This window comes from Tenrec ecaudatus, chromosome 12 (genome assembly GCF_050624435.1).
Source record: "Tenrec ecaudatus isolate mTenEca1 chromosome 12, mTenEca1.hap1, whole genome shotgun sequence".
Classification (NCBI taxonomy): Eukaryota; Metazoa; Chordata; class Mammalia; order Afrosoricida; family Tenrecidae; genus Tenrec; species Tenrec ecaudatus.
The window spans coordinates 127,076,323-127,101,425 of NC_134541.1; the positions used below are offsets into that span (position 1 = coordinate 127,076,323).

The 25,103-nt window shown below is 59.5% G+C and overlaps 1 protein-coding gene across 2 annotated transcripts; it reads right to left on the reverse strand.

The window, feature by feature from the left end:
• Positions 1 to 22: 22 nt before the first annotated feature.
• On the reverse strand, positions 23 to 22,456 carry LIMK1 (LIM domain kinase 1). Of its 2 annotated transcripts, XM_075564855.1 has the most exons (16): positions 22,267 to 22,456; positions 20,574 to 20,670; positions 12,379 to 12,517; positions 11,956 to 12,065; positions 11,410 to 11,616; positions 8,245 to 8,350; positions 7,971 to 8,137; positions 7,078 to 7,261; positions 6,010 to 6,096; positions 5,649 to 5,780; positions 5,173 to 5,232; positions 4,623 to 4,688; positions 4,337 to 4,493; positions 1,831 to 1,886; positions 1,442 to 1,599; positions 23 to 1,350 (listed from the first exon to the last, which is right to left on the reverse strand). In XM_075564855.1, the coding sequence occupies exons 1-16, from the start codon at positions 22,319 to 22,321 to the stop codon at positions 1,191 to 1,193; spliced, it is 1,941 nt and encodes a 646-aa protein (XP_075420970.1). In that variant the 5' UTR covers positions 22,322 to 22,456; the 3' UTR covers positions 23 to 1,190. The 2 variants fall into 2 exon arrangements, with proteins under 2 accessions (XP_075420970.1, XP_075420969.1); XM_075564854.1 differs by lacking the exons at positions 20,574 to 20,670; positions 22,267 to 22,456 and adding an exon at positions 15,626 to 15,993.
• Between the last annotated feature and the right edge of the window lie 2,647 nt (positions 22,457 to 25,103).

Consider the following 25,103-nt stretch of genomic DNA (forward strand, 5'->3'; position numbering starts at 1 on the left):
TGACACAGGGTCCAGGTGGGGCATACAGAAGTCGTTTATTGTTCTGCGTCTGGATTTGGTTCCTTAGAATTCCCCAGGCCTGGCCAGAAGTAAGGGGGGGGGGGCCCTCCGGGGTGGGGGGGCTCCTCCCCATTCTTTCCCTACGTCAGGGCCCTGAGGGTCTTCCTGATGGCTCTCCAGGTTCAAAGTGCTCTGAGATCGCGCTTCACAGTCTTAATACTTCTGAGATGCTGAACCGAGGCAAAGTGACAAGATGGCCCAACCCCCTCTGCCCCCCCGCCAAAAAAATAAAACAAAAATAAAACCCCAAGCCCCCGGCAGCTGCTGCTGCAGCCATATGAAAAAATAATACAAACTCTTCTTAAAAAATAGATTACACAGAAGGACCCCAGAGGAGGGAGGGGTGGAGGTGACCTGGGAGGGGGCGCTGAGATGAACTGGAGCGGGGGCTGGATGCTGGTGGACGACACGGGACTTGTCTGCTCTGCCCACCTGCCCTGCCCAGGGTTGTTCCCCTCCCCAGTGTGGGCTCGTGGGCCAGGCAACCACATCCCCTCACCAAACACACCCAAGGGCCCCTCTCTTCACCCCAGGTCTGGTACCTGCTTCTCACTAAAGTGGCTTCAAGAACGAAATGGAAAAGGCCCCAAGGAAGGAGGAGGGACGGCCTCCGGGCCAAAGGGGACTTCCGCCCAGGCTCAGACCGTCCTTTGCTCTGGGAAGGGATGGGGGGGGATGGGGGTTTATCAATACCTGCAACTACCTAGACACCCCTGGGGGCGAGGGGTGTGACATGGCCCTAGAATTCCTGTGGGGCCCCTCTCCCAGGACACAGGACCTTCTTGGTGCTGAGCCCTGGCCGGGACCAGGCCTGTGGTTAGAGGTGCTGGGACGGGACGGGGCATGGCTTGCACTGACTGGTCCCTGCAGCATTGAGAAGCGAGGGGGAGGCCCTACCAGGACTGAAGTAAGGCAGGGCGAGGTGGTGCGGGTGCAGCCAGGCCAGCTTGGGGGCTGGGGCTGGGGTGGGGAGGGTGTGCAGGAGGGACCGGAGAAGGCAGGCCAGGCGGCTGGCGTGGGGGTGGGGGCTGGACCTCTGCTGCAGGCACCAGGCTGAGCCCCCTCCAGCAGAGCTGGAACCAGGCTGCAGGGGCCGGAGATGGGGCATCTGGGATGGTTGGGCAGGGGTTTCAGTCGACCTCGGGGTGGGCAGGCAGTCCACTCTCTCCCCGGCGGTAGGTCTCCCAAAAGCCCCTGTCCAGCTGCTCCAGCTGGGTGCCCAGGGACAAGTGGCCGGCCAAGTGCATGCGGAGGGTCTCCAGCCACTGCTCCAGCTTCACGAAGGAGGGTCTGGCCACGAGAGGTGGGTGGGCACAGTGAGGGTGGGCCCTGCCTGGGCCTGCCTGCTCCGACGCAGCCCATGGCCCGGCCTGCCCCTCACCTCTTTTCAGGGTCCAGGTCACAGCAGCGCACGGCGATGGGGAAGAAGCTCGGAGGGCAGTTGGGGGGGCAGTAGCGGTCCAGGAAGCCTCGCACGTTGAGGCCAAAGTCCATGGTGCGGGGCAGGTAGTCGGGGTCGGCGTTCACGCGCCCGATGATCTGCTCCGGGCAGGGCCTCCATGACTCCAGGGGCCCCGCCGGCGGGGCAGCTGACCCCTTGCACCCCTAGGAGACAGCCCCTTCCCAGAGGCCCCCTGAAGACCCTTATCTGTAGCTCCCCAGCATGGAAGTGGGGCGGGGCGGGGGTGTCAGGTGGGGGAAGACCGGGAGTAACACTGGCTGGGGAGGCCACTGGGCCCTGCTACCTCCTTTGCCCTTGCCCGGGCCTACCTCACACAGGACGATTCCAAAGGAAAACACGTCCACCTTCTCATCGTAGCTGTGGCCTGGGGGGGGGGGCAAGGAGAGGGGGGGGGCAGGGGAGAGGGAGAGAGAGAGAGAGAGAGAGAGAGAGAGAGAGAGAGAGAGAGAGAGAGAGAGGAAGGGGGAGAGAGGGAGGAGGAGAAGGGAAGAGAGAGCACAATGGTCAGCACCAGGCAGGCATCTGCCCCTGGGCAGCGTGACCAGGGCCTGGCCGGCTGGGTGGATGCCCAGAGCTATAGGTCAGGACCAGGAAGCAGGCAGAAGCTGGCCCCCCCCTGGGGGGGAGACCAGGGCTGAAGCACTCACTGGCCCCTGACAACAGCAGGCCTGAGCAACCTTTGAATCCTGGGCGACTCAACTCACAGATCAACTGCATAGCCTCAGTTTCATCATCCGACAAATGGGAATACAGCCACCCAGCTCACGTGGCTAACCACGGCAGCCTCACCAGCCTCACTGAAGCTCGGCTGGGCAAACCTGAGTGCTATTCCTCAGGCCAGGGCCAGGCGTGTCCTTTCACAGGCTGGCCGGCTACGTGCCTTTGGTCAGTGCTGGTACAGAGAGGACTGCTGCCCTGCTCCTTCTGGCCTGTCCGTGGCGGGGTGGCTGGTTGTCAACAGCGGGGGGAGGCCTTTACATGCCACTCTGGGCAGACCTGGGGCCACTGGGTGACATGGTGCAGGTAGGGGAGGACCTGTGGTCAGCGGCAGGATGGCCCCCAAAGACAGCCACATCCTGAAGCCACCCACTAAGAGATGAGTGGGCAGACCTTCGGACTCTCCACGCCCAGTGGTGTGGTGCCTGGCAAGAGGGGAAGGGAGCTCGGATGCCCGGTTCTCGGACGCACCTTGAAAACCTCATGTGGAATGAAACCACCAGTCATAAAAGGGTAGGTACCGTATATAGTCAAGTATCAGCCGAGGCGCTAATTTTCTGCAAAAACGATTAAAAATGTGCTGAAAAACTCGGCGTATGCATGAGTAGATACGGTACTTTGTTTCACTCCCAGGGACGCTCTCCCACGTTCACTGCCATCGGTCCAGCCTGGCTCCTAGCGACCCTCTGGGACGGGGAACGACCCTTGAAGGTTTCTGAGACTAGCCGTTTACGGGAGCAGAAAGCCTCCTCTCTCTCTCCCAGAGCGGCTGGCGGTTTTGAACTGCTGACCTTGGGGTTAGCAGCCCAACACAGAACCAGCATGACACAGAGACTCTCTGGGATAGGTGCATTCCATCGAGATAAAATTTGGGTGGCTCCCAATGGTGGAGAGAAGGGAGCATGTGCAGGAAATTTTGGGGTGGGGTTTAAAACCAGCCCTGTGGTCTGAGATGGGGGAACTATCTCACAGCGGGCGTTCTGGTGACAGAGGGGTTACACGCTGGGCTGAGCGCCGCAGGGTCGGGAGTTTGAAACTACCAGCTGCACGGGAAAGAAGGGGGTGGCTTCTGCTTCGGTAAACAGTTACAGTCTTGGAAACTCATGGGGCAGCTCTACTCGGTCCCCCAGGGTCGCTGTGAGTCAGCGCCAGCTGGGTGGCAGGGAGTTTCTTTTTCAGAGTATTTTATAGAAAAATTTCCTCAAGATTTAAAAAGAAGAAAGCTATCCACACTCCGCTCTTTATTAGTTGTATTATTACTCTATAAAGCCAGAGGGGCTTTGCAGATGTGACTAAGGTCCCTGGGGTGTCTGGAGAAGGGCTTAGGTGCCACCGTAACGTCTTTATAGGAAGGCGAAGGGAGTGTGCCAGAGGAAGCAGATTGGAGGGGTGCGGGTGGGCATGGGAGGCAGGTGAAAATCCCGGAGGATGAGCAGCAGAGGGCCTATGAGCCCAGCAGGGCAGTGGGCCTCTCTCTCACTGCCGTCGAGTGATGTAACTCACAGCGCCCCTTACAGGGCAGAGCAGAACTGTCCGCCCCTGTGGGCTTCTGAGACCCTAACTGTTCACAGGAGTAGAAAGCCTCGCCTTTCTCAAGCAGAGGGGCTGACTCTGCAGTTGTCTCACTGCCCTGAGTTGATTCCAACCCGTGTGACCCCACAGGGCAGGGTGGAACTGGCCCCCGGGGATGGGGGGGCTCCGAGACTGTGTTACGGGAGGAGGAGGAGGAGGAGCGGCTGCTGGATTTGAACTGCTGACCTCCTGATTAGTAGCCCAGTGAGTAACCCTCTGGGCCACCGGGGTGCCTCGTGTGGTTAAGTAGCCAACTCATATTCATTATGCCACCAGGGTTCCTCCGGAAGATGGTGGAGGCAAGTAAACAGATTTTCCCCGAAAGCCTCCAGAAAGAGCCGGCCCTACCAGTGCCCTGGCTTCAGCCCACTGAGCCCGGGTTTGGACTCCTGAGTCCCCCCGAGCGCTGAGAGAATCTATGTGTGTTGTTTGAGGGCATCAAGCACGGGGTGAGGTTCACAGCGGCCGCAGGAGCTCGTTCAGGGCCCACGCGGGGTGCTGGGGGTCTGCAGGCTGCCCGCTCACCGTTGATCATCTCGGGCGCCATCCAGTAGGGGTTGCCCACCACTGTGTAGCGCTTTTTGCGGTCCGGCTTCTTGAGGCTCCTCAGGTTCTCGGGCTGCGTCTTCTCGTCCACCATGAGCCGGGCCAGGCCGAAGTCCGCCACCACCACGTTCTTGTTCTGGGTGACGACATAGGTGGGTGCCGTGGATTCAAAGGCGCGATGGGATCCCTCATGGCCAGGCTGCTGCCCCCTCCCCACCTCAGATTGGAGTGGGGCAGGGCAGTGGCCTCAGGGCGGGCTGCTTACCTCTCGGACAAGGCAGTTGTGGGAGTTGAGGTCCCGGTGGATGATGTTCACGGAGTGGAGGTAGGCCTGGGTGGGGGCCACGGGCACGGAGGTCGGCAGGCAGCCGGGCTGGAGGAGCCAGCTAGCCCTGGTCTCCCAGCTCCCCCCTCCCTCAGTTCAGTCTGGGGTTCTTCCACTTTCACTGGACACCACCCCCCTCACTCCTTCCACGCTTCTGGAGATGCCATGACCCCAAAGACTCATAAACTCACTGTCATCTGGCTCGATTCCTACCGATGGCAACGGCCCTCAAGGCAGGGCCGAATTGACCCTGCGGGCTTCCGAGACTGCAGCCCTTTTATGGGAGTGGAAAGCCCACTCTTTCTCCCAAGGAGCGGGTGGTGGTTTCGAAGTGCTGGCCTTACGGTTAACATTTAAGCAGTAGGCCACCAGGGCTGCTGGGTTCTATGTCTAGAGAAAGCGAGTGCCCACTGGGCAGGTAAGCCAGGGAAGACTTGCTGGAAGCGGGGTCGGTCGGTCAGTTGGCCGGCTGGCACTGAAGCTTCCTTACCATTCCTGAAGCGATGTCCTTGGCGAAGCTCACTCTCTGACTCCAGGGGTACTGGCTGTCCTGGGAGCGGGGCGGCAGGCCAGGGATGAGACAATGGGGCAAAGCAGTAGGGATGGGGGTTGGTGGGGAGCGGGTAGGAGGGGCACCTGTCTGGGAGATCCCCATACCCTCCATTCCCTCCTGCACTGGTCAATGTCTGCCTGCGTGAGGCTCCTGAGGCCCTGCTTGGCAGCTGTGAGGCATGGGCGTGCACCCCCTCCTCATCTCTGCACCCCGTTTTTTTCTGGCTTGAGGCAGATTCTGAGCTTCTCTGATGCAGATTCATTCCGAGCCGGGGCTTGCAGGGCCTTTGAAGCGGTGCCCACAGATGCCCACTGAAGAGGGGAACCTGAGACCCAGGAGGGAGTCCCGCCCAGGGCACTGAGCAGGAGGGGCCGGGGTGTCGCAGTCTCATAGGGCTCTGCCCTGGGCCTCACCATGCTCTTGATGATGCCCCGCAGGGTGCCCCCCTTGATGTACTCGGTGATGAAGTTGAGCCTCTTGTCTTTGTAGAGCACCCCGATAAACTTGAGTACGTTGGGGTGTTCCAGGCAGCGCATGACTTTCACCTGGCGGGGTACACACAGCCTGGGCCTGGGGTTCCGCCAGTACACCCCCGTCTACCCCAGGCTCATGTGCTCCCTGGCTCAGGCGGCCCCCATCCCACCAGACCTACTCTCGTATTTCGCCCAGGGCTGGAGCGCCATGTTCCCCTGCCGCCCTCTGCTGCTGCACCCCGTGGTAGGGCAGGGGTGGGGACCCCAAGCATGCCCTCGAGATCTGTGGAAAGGAGCTCACCTCTTTGAGGAAGGTCCGTTGGGTCTCCTCGTCAAACCGGATCAGCTCCTTCATTACCATCACCTCGCCAGTCTCCCGGTGTGTCACCTGGGTAGGGACAGGGAGGCACAGCTGAAGCGCTTCCCTGGCCTGTCCCAGCCAGGGGTGGGGCTTGGTGGTTCCACTTGACAGATGAGAAAACTGAGACACAGGAAGCTTGCCTACTTGGCCCAAGGCCACCCAGCTGGCAGGGCAAGAGGGGCTGCCGGGGCTTGGGCCTCTTGTTGCTCTGTCCTGCCAGACTCTTAGGGGCTTGGCCAGGGCCTCCTCCCTTGGTAAGGGGACTAGGGACAGTGGTTGGGCTCATGTCAGCTTGACCACGCACTCTTTGTATGAGGCTGATCCTTCACCTGGTCGCAGCCAGGTGACGGCAGACCCAGGGAAGGTTTGAGACTTGAATGACCTCGGCCCAGCTTGCCAACACGCCGAGCAGGGAAGCTTTCCTACACCCAAACTCACACTGAGCCATAGAGTTGATTCCGACTCATAGTAGCCTGGTAGAGTAGACCTGCCTCTGCGGGCTTCTGATGCTGTCACCCTTTACAGAGAGGGGGGGCGGACAGACAGAAAGCTGCCTGCCGTGGCAGATGGATTTGAACAGCCGACCTTGCAGGTGAGCTGCCTAACTTGTCTCTCAAAGCCTGTCCGCCACTGAGTTGTTTCCGACTCATAGTGACCCTAGAGGGCAGGGCAGAGCTGCCCCTGTGGCTTTCTAAGGCTGTAACTCTTCATGGGAATAGAAAGCCTTGTCCTTCTCCTGCAGAGCGGCTGCTGGTTTCCGACTGCTGACCTCGCGGTTAGCAGCCCGGCAGATAACCACTACGTCACCAGGGTTCTCCCAAGCTTTGATCGGTTCCCCCAGATCCAGCTCAGTGTTCCGCGCATTTTTGATTAACCTTGGTTAGTATCGGAAAATTATAAAAACAAACAATATGGGTAGAGCCTTAGCTGCCCCTCGCACTGTTGGAGGGGGTGTGGCTAGGCAGGCTCACTCGCAGCCCCGCCCCTCCGGCCAGCCCCAGGCCCTACCTTGATGGCCTGGCCGAAGCAGCCTTTGCCCAGCACTTCCCCGTGGATGAGGTCGGACGGCCGAAAGATGCGGTGAGGCCTGCAGACAACGCGGAGGGACTCGGAGCGGCCCAGGTCCTTGCGCTGCCCGGCTGGCGAGCCCAGGGAGCCGGCGCCGGGGGACCGATCAGTGCTGCAGCTCCTCCTGGGGGGACACACCACGCCCAGTGCCACAGGAGGGGCGGGCCCTTGTCCTCCCAGCCCGCCAATCACAGTCACCCTTCATTCCCTAGTCCTTCATTAGGTCTCTAGCCCTATCTGGCTCCCCCCAATCCACTTGAAGCCGTGGAGATGCCCGTCCTTGGTTGTCCTGGGCCAGACACCGCACAGTGCCCACAAGTCCACACCCTGGCGGCCTGCCACGGCAGGTGGAGAGGTACAGGGAGTCAGTCACCCTGCCTAGTTCCGTCACGTAGGAGCAGGTGTCAGGGTGGAAGCCTTCTTCCTTGTGCCCAGGGTTCCTGAGGACCCCCACCCAGAGGCCCCCTTCCAGGCCCCCCGAAGTCTACAAGGTCATCTTTGCAAACTACAGCACACCTCTCTGTGGGGCTGAAAAAGTCCAGACCCCGTCTCCTCAGAGAACATTATCCCGAGCTACCTGCCTGCTACTGAGCCCCGCCTCCAACCTCCGTCACCCTCAGTAATGCCCCATCCATCCGGGAGGTAGTTCCCTAGCACCCTATTTGGCAGCACCCCGATGCTTTCTTAGCTGGCAGCAGTCTGAGATGGGGGCTGCCTTTTTATAAGGCCAAGCCCCCCACCCCCCACCCCTTCAAGCTGTGAGCCACCAAGGGGAAGGGACCACCTATTGCCCTCTCTGAGCAGTGGCCAACCCAGGAGCCGAGCAGACTTACAGGACAGGCCTTGGCCGGGCTACGCTGCCAGCCTCCCCGCTGGGAGTGGGTGCAGGGGAGCCCAGTGGGCTGGGCTCAGGCCCTGGCCCGTGGCCCAGTGTGTCGTGGGGGTCATGCTCCAAAGTGAGCTGGAGCAAGCGGCTGGTTTCCTGGATCAGCAGGTCAATCTAGGGAAGCACAGGTGTAGGTGGGTGAGTCGAAAGACTGGGACAGGAAGGGCTGCAGGCTGGATGGAGCTGCTTCATCCCGGATCCCCATGTTCGGGAGCCTATACCTCGTCCAGGGGGACATTCCGGATGGGAGTGCCATTGATCTCCAGGATCCGGTCACCAATGTGGATGGAATTCTTCACATCGGGGCTCATGCAGCCCGGGTCCACTCTGGGGACACAGCAGAAAGAGGTCAGACCAGTGACCACCAGGCCCTGGGACCCTAGTAGGAAACCAAAGCCCAGGGGACCATGCCAGGGGCTTATCCTGCCCCATCTGCAGATGACAACTGTCCAGGGCAGTGAGGTCTGGTTGGGTGGGATGAGCTCTGTCATAGATTACTCATGTCTGTCATGGGTGTGGCACTGGAGATAGGAGTCAGGCTTCAGGCTAGAAACACAGATTCTTTGGTGGAGCCCAATGGCACCACCTTGGGCACATAACCATGCCAACATCCTGCCTGGGATGTTCAGGTAGATGACCATCAGAGTGAGATGGCTCCTAAAAAGGCATCATTTCTAGCGGAGCCTCACACTTCGAGAAGCGATGCAGTACACGTTCATGAGCTGTATCCATGGGGGGTGGTATTTTGCTGGTTGGGCTTTTCTGTGCATGGGTGTCTTTATTTTTTGGTGTACTCATACATTTAAAAAAATTTTCTCTTGGGTATATACCTAGGAGTGGACTTACTACTGGGCATATAGTTATTATACATTGAGCTTTTTGAGGACCTGCCAGGCCACTTTCCAGAGCAGCTGCAGCATTTTACATTCCTGCTAGCAATAAATGTAGGCAGGTGCCAACCCACTGTCTCCAGGACTTGTTATTATCTGTCTTTTTTCCTGTAGCTCTATGGGTACTTCTGATTTGCACGTCTCCAATGCTTACTAATGCCGAGCATCTTTTTGTGTGATTGTTGCCCATTTGTGTATCTTTTACAGAGAAACGTCAATTCAGATCTGTTGTCCATTTGAAAACTGAGTTGTCTTTATTTATCGATGAATTGCAAGAGTTCTTCATACCCGAATCAGATACTTTCAAATATTTTCTCCCATTCTCTGGGTTGTCTTTCTGCTCCTTAATCGTCTCCCCCCAACCCCCATGGGTGTCTTTAAAGGAGTTCTAAAGGTGGTGTAGTGGTTACGTGTCGGACTGCAGTCAAGGTCAACAGTTTGAATCCCTCAGCCGCTCTGAGGGGGAAAGATAGGGCTTTCTACTCCCGTGAAGAGTCAGGGTCTCAGAAACTCCCCAGGGCAGTTCTACCGTGGCCTATCGGGCTGCTATGAGTCGGCATCAGCTCGGTGGCAGGGCGTTTGGTTTTGGGTTTGGGGGTCTCTCATCAATTTCAGGAATGTTCTCAGCCACGATAGCTTCAATCCTGCCCTCTCCTCCCCATTACCCATGTCTCTCTAGGACACTAAAGAAATCTGTTCTCTAAATACACGACAAGGGGGCTTCCAAAAATGTCCTTTCAAAAGAATGGACTTTTCCTACCTTTTACAGCCCCTCCTGTTTTAGCCTTTCTCTCTCAGTTCACGCTCTGTGGTGGTCGTAACCCTTCTCTACCGTTACCACCTTGCGTGGGGGCTGACCTTCACCGACAGCTAACTATGCAGTTCAGTCCAGGAGCGCTCTCTGGGCCGCTCCCAGTTTCCTTGGCTATTTACTCGTTTTGCAGAATGCGCCGACGCAGTGGCTGCAGCAATGGGCTTAAACATTAACAACTGGGAGGACGGTGCCGGACCGGGCTGTGTTTCCTTCTGTGGTCCACAGGGTGGCCATGATTGGCACCTGATTGGATGGCACCTAACAAGGACAACGGCAACGATGATGACAACTTCTGTCTCAAAGAACGTTGATTGAAGTACATTCAGTGAGGCCAGGAGGTGGGTTTCCCCGCCAAAGGCTCTTCAAATGGCTGGGCCAGGGCCTCTGGGGTAGGGGGGGTGGTATGTGTGTGTGTGTGTGTGTGTGTGTGTGTGTGTGTGTGTGTGTAGGGGGAGACAAGGATGGGGGATGTTGTGCTACTAGTTGGTGGGAACCACTTGAAAATACCCCTTTGGTATCAAGCATCAAAGATCTAGAACAAAAAAACCGTATCATTGTGAATGAGGGGGAGGGCGGAGTGGAGACTCAAAGCCCATCTGTAAGCAATTGGACATCCGCTTACAGAAGGGTCACAGAGAAGAGACGAGCCAGTCAGGGTGCAGTATGGCATCGACGATTACAACTTTCCCCTATTCTTTAATGCTTTCCCCCGAGCCCCCCCACACCCCCCATTATCATGACCCTAATTCTACTTTACAAATCTGGCTAGACCAGAACACGTACACAGGTACAGGTAAGAGCTGGAAACACAGGGAATCCCGGACAGATAAACCCCTCAGGACCAATATTGAGAGTAACAATACCAAGAGGGTGGGGGGGAAGGTCTACCTATAACTCCCTCCCAGGGGGATGGACAACAGAAAAGTGGGTGAAGGGAGACATTGGTCAGTCTAAGACATGAAAAAATAATAATTTATAAATTACCAAGGGTTCACGGAGGAGGGTAAAAAAATGAGAAGCTGATACCAAGGGCTCAAGTAGAAAGAAAATGTTTTGAAAATGATGAGGGCAACATAGGTACAAACGTGTTTGACGTAATGGATGGATGTCTGGATTGCGATAAGCTGTATGAGCCCCCAATGATTAAAAAAAGGAAAAGAAAGCAAACACCCTTTGGTCATTTGGCCTGGGGCTTCTGAGAACCACCCCTGTGCCTGCATTTATGGTCGCCCGCCTGAGCTTATGAAATCTTAGGGGAGGCTGCCCGTGCCTCACATCCATTTATCGTGCCTCACTCCAAGAGCCCCTTTTTTTGGGGGGTGTCCATGCTTTATGAGGTGGGGTGTAGGTCTCTTACTAGACTAACTGCTTTTGCCGGGCCAGGACTTGGAATAAAAAGAAACGGCACCTTTTGAGTCCTGGCCCTCTTGGGACATGTCCTGCGGTCTCCTGCTGCCCCCTCCACTAGCTCCTGTCCCCGCTCCTCTGTCTTGGTGGGTCAGACATGGGTCAAAGCAACATGCTTTCTAATTCCTCTAACATTGGTGGGGGGGCGCTCTGTCACAGCCGCCAGTGGATCAGGGCGGGGCTCTATCAGTACCCACACACTCACTGTTCAACCCCCCACTACCCAGACACTGCCCCTCCGTCCCAGTCAGACCTGCTGCGGGTCAGCCACTCACCCCTGGACTCGGACGGTGTGTGAGTATTCAGTGCCACAGCCCGGCAGGCCGTGGGGGGGGTCGATGGAGACCGAGAGGCCGCGCTTGCCATGGGCTGAGGCGGGGATGGAGACAAGGGTGACGGTGTGGGGCAGATGGCAGCTGGGGGAGTCGGGCAGCGTCTGCTCGATGACGGGCGTCACCACGGTCTGGTAGTAGCAGTGCCCGCTGCAGAGCCAGGGCCAGGGGTGAGTGCATCAGGAGGTTCCCCAGTGCCCTCCAGCCAGCAGCCCCCCTCTGTCCTGCATGGACGATTTCCCCCTCCTCTCCCTCCCCTGAGCGAAGGAACTGGGAGCGGGCACTAAGCATGCCCAGCTCCGAGCAGGTATGGGAGGGCACGCCAAGCCAGGTCCTCCCCTTCAGCAAGCCGACACTTGGGGTGCTCCCAGTCTTCCATGCCCCATCTCCACCCTCAGGGAAAGGGGTGCTACTGACAGCCACTCCCCCCCCCCCCCACTTCAACCTTGCCTGGAAAGGGAAGGGCCCTAGGGCTGGCTGTGTCCTCACCAGTACAGCTTGGAATGTTCCACCAGCGTGTAAGTGTCCCCGTCGCCAATGAAGGTCCCGCAGGTGAGGCAGATGAAGCACTCGGGGTGGTACTTCAGCTCCCCAGCCACCTGGGGGCGGGGGTGGGGAGAGAGGGGACAGGGACGCACAGATGACCTAAGAGAACTCGGTCCAGTCGCCCCGCAGTCGTCCCCATAGCTGCTCCCTTGGGCCTCCCTGCATCAGGACAGCCCTGGGTGAGCTGTGGGGATTGGTGGCCGAGTTCCCAGATAGAGCCGGTGCTTCAGATGTGGAGCTGATGGAGAATGCAGGAAGCCTGGGGACCTCACACAGGCATCAAGAGGGGTGACAGGGGAGCCAGGACACTTGTGATGACGTGCCCTGCCTCTTCCCCCCGTCCCGGCCACCCCGAGGGGCGCTCACCATGACCAGCCCCTTGGTGATGTGCTCGGAGCACCCGTGGCATGACTCGCCGTAGCGGGCCCAGTAGTCCTTCTTACAGAAGAGCTGTCCATCCTTCTCGTAGTACTGGTGTGACAGGGAGACGCTGCATTCGCCACACCTGGGGGAGGGGGCGGTGGGGGAGGTGTTGAGTACCGCCCCCCGGCCAGGGCACAGTCTGCCTTGGTGACACCCCTACATTGTGCCTTTTGGGGGGATATGCCACCAGCCCCTCCCTCAACCAATGCCTCTGGTGGAGCGATAACCTGCCAACTGCCCGTGGCCACCGGCCAAGGGGCATATGACCCAAGCACCAGGCACAATCTCAGCCCTTTCTTCGGAGGTCCCCAGGGGTGAGATGTATGAGGCTTCTCATCTGGGTTCCTATTCCTTGTCATGACAGGTGGCCCAGAGAGGGCAGGGGATTCCCCGCTCTAGGTCACCAGATAGGAAGTAGGAAAGGGGCCTGGGAGCCCAAGGTCAGCGGGTGGGGCTGGGGCAAAGCTCAGGACCTAGCCTTCTGGGAGGGCTTTTCCCTCTCCGCTCCCCATCCTATCCCGGAGCAATGTGGAGGGAGCCAGGCCAGCACATGTGGGTGACCATGACCTGCTGGAGCCTTGCGGGCCTACTAAGTGCTAGCAACTTCCTGTTTCCTTGACCGATTTACTTAGATGTCGCATGTCACCATGAAACCGAGTGGCTACAAAATCATCATCATTTATAAATTATCAAGGGTTCGTGGTGGTGGGGGGGAGCAGAGAGAGTGTGGGAAATGAGGAGCTGATGCAGGGGCGCAAGTAGAAAGAAAATGTTTTGAAAATGATGATGGCAACAAATGTGCTTGACACAATGGATCGGTGGTGGATGGATTGTGATAAGAGCTGTACGAGCCCTCAATAAGATGATTTTAAAAAGAAAAGAAAAATAAAAAAGAAACCGAGTGGCTGTCCTTGCTTTAGAGATGCCACTATGCGTCTCAAAAATAAAATAAAATAAAATAACCCACGGCCATCGAGTGGAAGCTGACTCAGAGCGACCCTATCGGGCAGGGCAGAACGGTCCCTCTGAGCTCCCAAGACCCATCTTTTCTCCTGTGAAGCGGCTGGTGGTTTCCAATTGCTGGCCTCTCCCTTAGAAGCCCGATATCCAACCACGGCGGCACCAGGGTCCCAGCTGCCCAGGGCGCCCAGTCGGGTTCCATGGGTCCTCCAAAGCTATCTCCTATCTGGCTGAGAGGCGGCAGGGTCAGGTCAAGACAAGGCCTGGTCTCGGGTTCAGGAAACCATCAGCATTTCAGGGGGCTGCCCCCACACGAGAGCAGTCCAAGGCTCAGCTCAAGCACAGCGCAGCCTTCCTGCCCGACCTCAATTCCGCTTGAACATTAATTAGCATGGCAAGGTTTCCCCTCAGAAAAACAGCCCCTCTTCCCCCCATCCTTGTGTGGGTGGGTAGCCCTCTGTGCGGTGTTGTCAAGGCCAGGGACCCCAGTCCCACCACCAGGGGCCATCAGGGAGGCCTGGCTGGCAGGAGCCCTGCGGGAGCATCAGAAGTGAGGCACTCGTTTCTAGGCACCAGGCTAGGGCGGGCATTCTACCCAGTGCCTGGTGGCTTTTCATCCAAGTGGCCCTGTGGCATGGGGACCAGCAGCCCCTCGGAGCCAGGCGAACAGTCACATCAGTGTGGCCCCTTCCTCCAGGGGGTGATGGGGTATAGGGATTCGTGTCATTCTGGGGGCTGGGGCGGCAGGACCCCCCTGGCTCGCCTCTCGCTGTCACAAGTGGCCTGTCCTCACTGTTACAGGCAACTGGGGTTGACTGAGCTGGTGAGTCTGGGCAGCCGGAAGCATGCTTGTGGGACACTGCTCCTTTAAGAGGAGCCAGCTGGTTCCCCATTGTTCCGGAGGGAAGAGGGAAGCTGGGAGGGGGGTGTGTGCACAAAATGCCAGGGTTCAGAAGCACACGGGTGGGGGGTGCATATAGGAAAGGGAGGCAAATGAGCTTCCCCTTGTGAGGATGGGGGCGGGGGGCATGGGAGACAGTGCGGCCGCAGCGGAAGCCGCTAGTCTGGGAGTCATGACATCATTGGCCGCCTCCGCACCCTGGAACTTGAGTCTATTTGGCTAGCTCGGTGATGGGGTGACCCGCTGGGAATAGAGGGCCTCCTACAGGCACGGGCCACCCTGGTGGGGGGGGGGGTGTCTCTGCAAAGGGCCCGTTGCACGTGGGCAGTAGCCACCTTGTGCCCCAAGGCAGGAGGCTGTACAGCAAGTCACTTTTCCCCTCCTCCCACTCACCCCTGGCCACAGGCAGGAAGCAGGCCCCTAGCCACCCCGGTGGGAGGGCTGAGCCCCCGTGGCTGTCCGTCATCCATTCGCCCTAAGCGAATGCTCTCCTGCAGCCTGGAAAGGAAACGCCCACCCCATCACTCTCAGGGACATTCATCATTCACTGGGGCTGCACTCCGTGGAAGCACCAGCAATGAGTCACCCAGGCTCTGTAAGTGTGTGTGTGTGTGTGTGTGTTTGTGTATGTGTGTCTGCCTGTCTGTCTTCGTCCTGTCCCCGCCCCCCACCCCCCCAACCTGGCTCAGTTGGCCCACCAATCTCTCCGGACCCTGGTTCTGTGCTGGCAGCCTGGGGCTGCCTTAGAATGCCCCCGTGGGGCCACTTGCCACTTCTTGGTCCCCGTCTCAGCCAGGGGACGCAGCCCAGCCCAGTGGCTAGCCCTCAGGGGCTTCAGAGGCACCCAGGACACGTCTGTCCCAGCCAGGAGCCAGGGGAGGGGTGGTGGTGAGCCAGGCCTGGCTCTTCAAGTGTCCCACAGCTGTCTGACAGACAGGCTTTGGAGAAGAATGCCAGGGTGTGAGGTACAGAGAAAGCCTGCCCCTAAGCCACCTGGGGAAGCACCCCTCTCTCAGGGCATGGGTAGGTGGGCTGGGCCAGAGTGGTAAGCATCCTCAGTGAGGTTGGGTCCCCTCCCACCCAGGGGTGCCCCAACACCAGGGAGAAGACACAACGGCTGAAGGACTAGCCTCACATCAAAGGAAACATCTAGAAAGGCCAGCACTCCTGAGGCCCTCCCCGGCCCAGGCTACAGTGGCCAAGTAATTTCGGTTCTCCTGCCTCACGGCCGGGACCCGGTGGATCTGGCCCACAGGTGCTCCCAGCCCTCACCCCCGGGTGGCTCTATGTAGGGTCCAAGGCAGGTGGGGAGGAGGGCGCACCACTTACTTGGCCCCTCTGAGGAAGCGGCGTCTTGTCAGGACTGAGTCCAGCATCCTTGAGAGCTGGGTAGGGCCCCTCGCAGCCTCAAGGGACAACAGCGGGAGCGGGCCCACGGGCCACTTCCCTGTCCAGCTCCAGACACTTAGTATCGGAGGCGGCAGAAGGTGTGGCCAGTGTGGCCACCCAGCATGGGAGGAAGACGCAACATCTCGGGGCATGAGGCTCTGGTCTGAGCCCAGAAACAGGAAGCAGCTTAGGCGCCCGATGCTCAGGGGGCAGGCGGAGGGGCGGGATCTAGGTTCTGACCCCAGGCGGGGGCTGTGGTTACACTTAGCAGGCACTGGGCTCTGCAAGCCCAGCAGGCCCCTCCACCTCTGCCCGACACTGAGCCTCTCCGGGATCAGGGACAACCTTGAAATCAGCTGCTGCTTCCGGTGCAGCTCCCAAGGGAACACAGGCCGACTTCCCATGGATAGGGCGTCTTCCTTCACAGGGAAGGTCCCACAGATCCAGCCCTCCTCGCCCAGGGAGACCCACCCAGTCTCCAGGGAGATGTTACCAGAGCGACCACTGTCCAAGGGTACGTGCACTGCAGGCTTCCGGGAAAGGATCTCCCAGAGGCAGCAACTGGGAGAGGGGAGTCAGGACGACTCTGGGCTTGGCTGTAACCTTCCGAGTGGCAAAGCTCACAGGGTGGTCCCTGGAGGTGACAAGCTGGAGGATGGTGGGGTCCAAAGCAGTTTAGCTTCAGCATCGAGAACAGGGGCTTTCCGTGGGCCTGTGGCAACCTTGCTGCTGCCCACAGAAAGGGGACAGATGTTCCCTGGGCAGCAGTTCCTTCCCTGGGCCCCAGGTCACAACACAAGTAGCTCTGTCTACCTGTGAGCTCCCGCCCAGGTGCTCAGGCCTTGAGAGTCACTGAGCTCAGCAGGCTCTGCGCCACCACTGCCCGTGACTACCCCCGACACTCAACCAGCCCCCCAACTCCAGCCACACTGGGCTCCTCCCTGTTCCTCTGAGGTGTCAAGTATATTCCTACCTCAGGGCCTTTGCACGTGCAGGGCCTAGTCGGGATTGTCCCTCCCTCACTTCACCTAGTTCTCTGCTCAAAAGACACTTCCTCAGAGCGCCCTGGGCTCCCAGCCTCTGGCAGGATATTTAGGCTTTTGCCGCGCTCTCTTAAGTGGGAAAACAGTGCTGGGCATGCGGTGGGCTGTGCTTTGGGCTGCTAACCCCGAGGTCAGCAGTTTGAAGCCACCAGCCCCTCGGAGGGAGACAGAGGAGGCTTTCTGTGAAGAGTTACAGTCTCGGAAACCCACAGGGGCGGCTCTGCCCTGTCCTGCGGAGTCATTATGAGTCGGCATCAACCCGATGACAGTGAATGCTTGTTTGTCCCCACCCCTCGCCCCTCCTGTGAGAAGAGAAAGGAGGCCTGGTGGCACGCTGGGCTGCTAACTGCAAGGTAGGCAGTTCTAAACCGGCGGCAGCTCTGCCGGAGAAAGACGGGGCTGTCTGCTCCCATCAACAGTGACAGTCTTGGAAACCCACAGGGGCCGTTCGACCCTGTCTTATAGGGCCGCGCCGCTGTGAGTGGGTACTGAGGCAGTGACGGAGTCTGGCTTGGTTTGGTTGTGGTGTGAGATGGGAAACTCCTAGAAGCCACAGCCCTGTCCGTCTCGGAAGAGGTGTGCTAAGTATAGGCTCCGAAGTCCGTCTGTCTGCCAGGGGTGAGCTGGACCTACTCCGCTTCCTAAGCATGGGACGGGTGGGAGGGGGGGCAGTGTGGACGACTCACTGAACTACGTGTCTGTTTCTTTACCTGTGAAATGGCACCCACCTTGCAGGCCTGATGTGCAGAGGGGTGTCCTGTGACTACGTGCACCTAATGAACTGCTGCAGGGGCCCGGGTGGTCCCTGAACCAGGTAGGGCAGCCTGGTGGGAAGGGTGTCCGGGATCTCTTCCTTACCCTGCCCTGGAGGGTGCAGCCCCCCCCCCCTTTCTGGAGCACCTCAGAGGGGTTAGGACCCTGCAGGGTGGGTCTCTAGAGCAGGACTAGGCCCAAGGCCTCAGAGCCCTGGGGCTGTGTCAGCCTCAGCCATGACTCAGCTGGCTGTCCCGGACCTCAGCTCCTACTGTTAGGCTGTCTGTGAAGGGTAGCCTTAGCCAGTCAAGACCCTTGGGGAGCTGCTGAGGGCACTGCCAGCTCCCCTGCTTTGGGGGATGTTGGGAGAGGCAGGAAGACTGGGGCAGTCATGACACGCCCCTAAGTGAGATACCATGGGCCATTCTTAGTGCCAAAACCTGTGGGCCCGCCCTCCTGTGGGAGCCCTCACGCCCAGACCTCCTGTCATACCAGAGGCAGCCAACCTGCCTTCTCCCTCCTGCCCCCACCCCTGGGGCCTCCCCCTCCCTCAAAGATGCAGGGCAGGGGCTCTCCAAGGTCAGATGCCCTCCTGCCTCCTCCTCTGCCCTGCTCCTCCCACCTTCCCTAGAGGTTAAATCCCACGCATCCACGTCTCCGCCAGCTCTGCGGGGTTCAGCCTCGCTGGCCTCATCACCCTGGATGGCCACAGCCTCTCTCCGCCAACCCCCACCTCCACTGGAACCAACAGGACCACCACCACTCTCCCGAGAACCCAGGTTAGAACACTCCCAAGGACCGCTCTGGACTCTGCCCCTGCTTTCACCAGTCCCCACCCTCCCTCCCACACCTCACCCCAGTGCCCGCCCTCCCCCTCCAGACCTGCAGCCCTTGAGAGTCCGAGGGACACAGGCTGGGGCTCCAGCTCTTGGCTGTGCAGCCTTCAGCACGTCATTACTGTGTCTCTGACCCGTCTCTCATGTGCCAACGGGACACATAACGGTCCCGGCACTATGGCACTTCCTAGGACCCCCAGTGGTATAGCGGTAATGTGCTGGGCTGCTAACCACAAGGTCAGCAGTTCAAAACCACCAGCTGCTCCTCGGGAGAAAGACGGGGCTTTACAGTCTAGGACATTCATGGGGGTAGGAGGGGGGGGGGCGGCGGCGGTTCTACTCTGTCCTATATGGATGCTATGCTAGGCAGTGAGCGTGGTTTTTGGGTTTTCTCTGGTGCCTTGGGTATCATGTTCCCAAGAGGGACCAGTCCCTGGAGAAGGATGTCTTGTCTGGTGAAGTACAGGGTTGAGAAAAAGAGGGGGGCCCTCAAGGAGATGGACTGACACAGTGACTGTGTCCAGAGGCTCCCAAAGGACACAGTGAGGAGGGTGCAGGACCGGGCACTGCTTCCTTCTGCTGGACAGGGGACGCTGTGAGTTGGCGCTGACCTGATGGCACCTAACCGCCTGTGGGCAAGGGCATGAGGTTTGGCACACTGGACGGCGAAGAACACTTGGGAACCCCTCAATGGGGCGGACTGAACCCTAACAACCATCTCGACCACGGTCCTTATCACAAAGAGGGCGACAGGACCGGGCAGGGCTCCCTTCTTCTGGGTTTGATGGGGGGGGCTGCAAAGAATTGGGGGAGGGATCTTGTCATCCTTTCATCCCATTTTCCCATGAACTTGAACCTGCAGAAGGTTGCCAGAGCCAACATACGGGTAACCAGGACCACTACCTGAAGGGTAAGGCAAAGGCTTCACAGAGAGTGCTTCATGGGTGTGGGCTACTAAGGCTGGCACCTGCCGAGTACATTGGCCCTTCTGGACCCCACACTCCCTACTGCCAGTCAGTCCACTCCGTGACTGCCCTCAGCCACTGTCCTGGGCCAGCAGCCCTCACAAGCTCAGGCTCTGAACCACCGTGTATGAGCATTCCCTGCCTGCTGGGCTGCCGGCTCTGACCAGCATGTTTACCCACGACCCTGCCCCCAAGGGCAGGCCACGGCGTGGTGCTCAGGGTTCCCCACAAATCGATCCTCATTCTGTTCTCTGACGCACCGTCGGTTCCAGCCCAGAGAGCTGTTCCTGCTCCCCTCCGTCACCTGCACGGCCCCCCATGGCCAGGCCTGCCTTTGTATCTGATGTTTTCTCTTCCTCTCTGAAGGCCCACATGCTTAAGCGCCCTACTTGGGACCCCAGGGTGGGGGTCTGCCTCTCTCCTGGCCTCCCCAGTGCCCGTATGTCTGCTGTGTGTCCACTCCCTCGACCCTCCAGCTGGGTGAGCTTGGTCAGAAGAATTACCCTCTCCGTCTTCTCTCCTCGGGGTGATAAGGAAACAACATTTATTGGTGCAGGGTGCCGCAGGCAGTACTGGCCCCGACAAAGCGTGATGGAAAACATTACACGTTCTTCAGAAAGCCAAACCAAACCTGGTGACTTATTCGCTCCCGCTGCCTAACCTCCAAATCTCAACAGCTGCCAGCCAGTGCCCCTGGCCGTGGGGACTGCTTTGTGACCCCTCTACGGCACATCAGGCTCAGAACTGCATTGTTCACCCAAGCCAGGCCTGGTTATGCCTCCATGCCCTGCCTATGCCAGGTCCTTGGTCTGGAATTCCGTCTCCACACAAAATCCCACATCCCTGGAGACTTGCCACCTGGCTTCTTGGGATAGTCCTGTTGGCTTCAATGGGCCACCACTGGGTCCCTGGGGGCTGGACCCTGTCTTTGGCTACCACTCTTCTCCGATGCTTGGGGGGGTCAGTCTGTCTGGAGGGGTTGACCCCACAGGATACATATCTTCATAAAATTGGGGGTGGCTCAGCAAGGAAGAGTGAGAGCCTTGGGAAGGCAGGGCCCCCTGCCTTCCACTGCCCACTTCTTCCTCTGTCCCCCCATACCCCGCTCCCCAGGTCATCTACAGGGACTTTTAAGAGATGTTGTAAGACAAGGAAACTGAACCCAGAGAAGGGGCACCTGCTGGAAGTCACAACCAGAGACTACCCTGGAAGGTACCGGGCCTTGCTGGCTGGCGTCTGGTATCTGGCTGGCCCCTCCCTCAGGCATGCCACCCGGCCAGCCCCTGCCTACCTGAAGCAGTCTGCATGCCAGTCAGCGTTTAAGGCCTGGAGGTACTGGCCATCGTAGATCCTCTGGCCGCAGCTCGCACACACGGGCAACTCGCTTCCTGCAGGGGTGAGAGTGGGGTCGGGAGCTATCTCACAAGGGGGTAACAGGCCCAGCTTGCCCTGCCCACTCCACAGATATTCACACTGCAGTCTGAGTGTAGTGAAGCACTGGCTCAGTTCCCAAGCCTCTCTGGGCCTCAGTTTCCCTGTCAGTAAACTGAGGGGGAGGAGCAGCGACAGCATTCTCCAACCGGGGTGGGTTGGGGGGGGAAGGTGTCTGGCAGGATAAAGGGGGGGAAAGGGGGAGGTAGGGCTTGGAAGTAAGGTCACACTTCTCTCACAGTCCTTGTACCCCTCTGGGCCCAGTCTGCCCAGAAAGAGGGCTTGAGTAGGCACCCCAAGGGCAGGGACTGGACTAGGGCATCCTGGACAGCAGCCTCTGAGGAGAGGTGTGGGACCCAACCAAATCTTGGCCATGCCTGCTCTGACCAGGGGCTGGGGCTCTGCAGAGCTAGGCGCTCCCAGACAGACACCTGCTCCAGGGAGGCCTGGCACCTCTTCAAGCCAGTCCGTAGGCATGCTTAGTCATCCCTGGGGCCTGCCACCTTGGACTGGTGGGCCTCAGAAGGCCCCAGGTCTGCCCCATCCCACTGTACAGTTGGGGAGACTGAACTCCAGAGAGGGGCATGGCTTGTTTGGGTCACAGGGTCACACAGCCAGGCTCAAGGCCATGGCCTGTCTCTCCACGGGGTCCCGGGGTCCCAAGACAAGGAGGTGGGCATTTGACCCAAGCAGGCCTGGGCAAAAGGCTGATGGGAGCTCCAGAGGAGGGGAGGGTGGGCAAGTGACCCACACTCGGGACCTGCCCTGGCACCTGGTCAGCTTATGTGGTGGCTGGGTGGCAGCCACTCAGGGAAGGAGACCCCAGCCTGCGCTGGGCTGGGAAGTCATAGGGGTCTTTGAGCACCAACTGTGGTGTAAGCCCAAGCCTTGGACCCCAGTAAAGGGCATGGGTCTGAAGTGGAAGCTGGGGGCAGTTGGTCTCAGGGCCAAGGCTGACCGCAGGCATTGGGTTTGGTGCAGAGAGAGGTGAGGTGAGGTGAGGACCCCCCACCCCCACCCCGCAAAGGTTGCCTGTACACTACAACTATCTCGGAATCCCCCGCCACAGAACGCATATTTCTGCTCTGCCAGCCTGGACCAGGGGCCAGCCTCCCATTCCAGCAATGGATAGCCAAGGAAACTGAGGCACAGAGTAGGAAGACCTGGCTCAAGGTCACAGAGGTGGGCAGGCACTGGGGGTGGCGATCGGGGCTTCGGATTTCACAGTGGCTCCTTCTCCCCGGGCTGGGTTCCAGACAGGGGAAGGGGCGGCCTCGCGGAGGGGGACAGAACGCAGGTACTGGTCCGGGTGGCCGTCGGCTGGGGGATGGGTTGAGAGGGTGCAGAGGCCCTCCACAGGGGGCGGACAGCCCATTGGGGTCCACCTTGGGGGTGGGGGGAGATCGGGCGGGGGATGGTCGGGGAGGGGCCTTCCAGGCCCATCCCGAGAAAGCAGGGGCGCGGCCTTGGCCTCCACGACGTCGGCCCGCCCCCGCCCGCGCCCCCCGCGCCTCGGTGCCCTCACCCGCCCCGCCCGGACGGGCCCCACGCACCTTCCTCTCCCATACGTTCTTCCCTCCAGGTGCAACAAAGTAGCGTCAACCTCATGCACTCGGCGGGGGGCGGGGCCCGGCGGGGCAGGGTCGGGGGCGGCCCGGGCCCGCGAGTTTGCCCGCCGCCGGCCCGGGAGGCGGAGGGGCGCGCGGGCCGGGCCGGGCCGGGGGGAGGGCTCGGGGCTCGCGGCGCCGCCGCCGCCTCTAGATCACCGGCTCGGGCACCGGCTCCGCGCCGCCGCGGCCTGGGAGGGAGCGAGGGGCGGGCCGAGGCGGGGCCTGCGAGCTGCGGCACGGGGGAGGGGCGGGGCGGGGCCAGGGCAGCGGCCGGAACGGCCCTGCGCGGCCACGCCCCCTGCCTCGGCTCCGGCCCCGCCCCCTGCCTCGGCTCCGGCCCCGCCCCCTGCCTCGGCTCCGGCCCCGCCCCCTGCCTCGGCTCCGGCCCCGCCCCGCCCCGCGCGCCTGCCTCCAGGCTCTGCTCCTCGCTCTCCGCCTGTCATTCATCTTTCGCGAGCGACCTCTACACCCAGGCGCGACTGCGTAAGAGTGATACCGGTCCTGATGGCATGGCATCGCCCGGGGGTAGGGAAGGGAAGCCCAGGTCTCAGTTTCCCCGTGGGAAGCCCTGGCGAGCGAGGTCGAGGGGGGCGCAGCGATGATCCTGTCTGACCCAAGCCAGCCGTAAGCCCGGAACCCCGCCTTGGCCCGGTGTGCGCCCCTCTTCTGGGCACCTGGGGCCGAGGCCTGCCAGAAGGGGCGGGGGTGGGGGGACCAGGGCGCCTTCTGTCTGGGACTCCCAGGCTGTCCAGGGCGTTCCAGGTGTAGGAGTGCGGACAGGTGAGCCTGCCCAAGATGTCCCCAGAGCTGGCGCTGCCCGCGTTCAGGAGGGGCACAGCTGGACAGGGTTTTAGCGGCACCAAGTGACCAGAAGAACTGTACCAGTAGCATGGGTGCGGTGGCCACTGGGAGGATGGCATACAGCCTGGGAGTGGCGAATCCTAGACTGCGGGAGGGAGGGACCGTGGGGGCGGGGACATTTTCACCTGGACCCACCCTCATGGGAATAAGCCAGACTCTTGCCATCATTCCTGGGTCAGCTTCTGCCCAAACCTTTGGGTCAGTGGGCAGCAAAGAAGGGGCTCTTACTCCTGGGTGTAAAGCTATTACTGGGGGAAGGAAGGGATACAAGAGTTGGATTTCTATTTTTAATAAGAAAGAATCCAGACTTTTCTACTTTTAAACTCTATTGCTGCTGGAGCCCTCCATCCGGCCTGGTGCCCCGGGGTCTCGAGCTGACTTGCAGTAAAGTGTCCTGAGAAGGTGTGGAGGCCCTCACATGGCCAACAGCATCCTCACCGCCCTGGCTGCTGCCTGGAGGGGGCGCTGACGAGCAGCCGGGTGGACCCCGGGAACGATGGGGAGGAGGTCAGGGCTTCAGCTGGAAGTTGGGAGAAGCAGTGGGGCTCCGGGGTCTTGGGCAGGGTCAGCTCGGTAGGGAGGTGACAGGGATGGCTCCAGAGTTGCTGGTCCCCAGCAGTGGAAGGAAGGACCTGCTGTTTAACGTGCACTGGTTTTGGATGTGTCCATCTGGGACCCAGGGGCGCGCACATGTGGACGCAGCAGTGCATATTGTAATGCCCCTGTGCGCCAGTGGGTGGCGCTCGCAGTGAGAGAAGGCCATGCTGTAGGACTTGGGCCAGTGGAATGGCAGTGCAGGGTGGATGCGACTGGACAGTGCTACACTCAGGACCCTGGTCTCCGGGGCGGGACATGTTCGGCCTGACGGGCCACCAACACCCTCTGAAAAGCAGCTTTCATTGTGTAAGGACTAAACGTCTCCTCAGGACTCCTGTGTCATGGATGGTCTCCAGACACCTAGCGTTTCCCCTGGACTGGGGTTGAAGAGATGATGGTGCAGTGAGTTAGGCATTCAGCTTCTTACTGCAAGGTTGGTGGTTCAAACCCACCAGCCGCTCCTGAGGAGAAAGATGAGGCTGTCCCCTTCTGGAAAGATTTACAGTCTTGGAAACCCTCTAGAGCAACGCTACACCATCCTGCAGGATCTCTAGGAATCTGAATGGATTTGGTGGCAGTGGTTTTATTTCCTGGTTTGAAAGAGCACAAAAATTCAAAAGCCAAACTCACTGCCATTGAGTTGATTCCGACTTGTGGTGACCCTATAGGACCGGGTAGAATTGCCTCTATGTGTTTCCAAGACTTGATATAACTCCTTACAGGAGTAGAAAGCCTCATTTTTCTCTAATGGAGCGGCTGGTGGTTTTGAACTGCTGACCTGTGGTTGGCAGCCCCAACACTTAATCGCTATGCCACCAGGACTCCCTGAGAGACACAGAAGAGGGAGAAAAATGCTGCTTGGCTAGAGACTGGTGGACCCCTAGACTCTCACCCTTAGTCACACTCTGGGTCTGGAATGACCTCACCCCCAGGCTCAATTTTTAGCCAAACAACACACAGGTCTGTACTGGGAAACAAGGACACACGAGGCAGAATCATCGACCATTCGGGATCAAGGGGCAGCATTTACCCAATGGCCCAGCTCTGAAGGACAGAAGGAGGGGTGGAGGGAGGCAGGGCACAGGGGAGTGTGTGGGATAGGATCGGTGACACTGAGCCCTGCAGTTGACCCAGGGGAACCTGAGAGGACCCGTTCTGTGTACCCCCACCCGATTCACAGTCAAAAGGCTCAAAAATAAAGAGAGACCAAGCCAGACACGGTTTCCTTTAAACGGTTTGCATTTATTGGTCTTTTCTGAAGCAGTTAATTCTCTTACCGTTTTCTTTTTAAAGTGTTTGACTCAGAGTTATCTAAAAGTGGT

Excerpts from the sequence above, each read along its gene's own strand:
- LIMK1 (XM_075564854.1), bottom strand. The coding sequence starts at position 15,837 with ATGCCCCGAGATGTTGCGTCTTCCTCCCATGCTGGGTGGCCACACTGG. Across the intron at positions 8,351-11,409 it reads CACACCGTCCGAGTCCAGGG|AGTGGACCCGGGCTGCATGA; the intron begins GTGAGTGGCTGA and ends CTGTGTCCCCAG. Across the intron at positions 5,233-5,648 it reads GGGGCATCATCAAGAGCATG|GACAGCCAGTACCCCTGGAG; the intron begins GTGAGGCCCAGG and ends CCCCGCTCCCAG.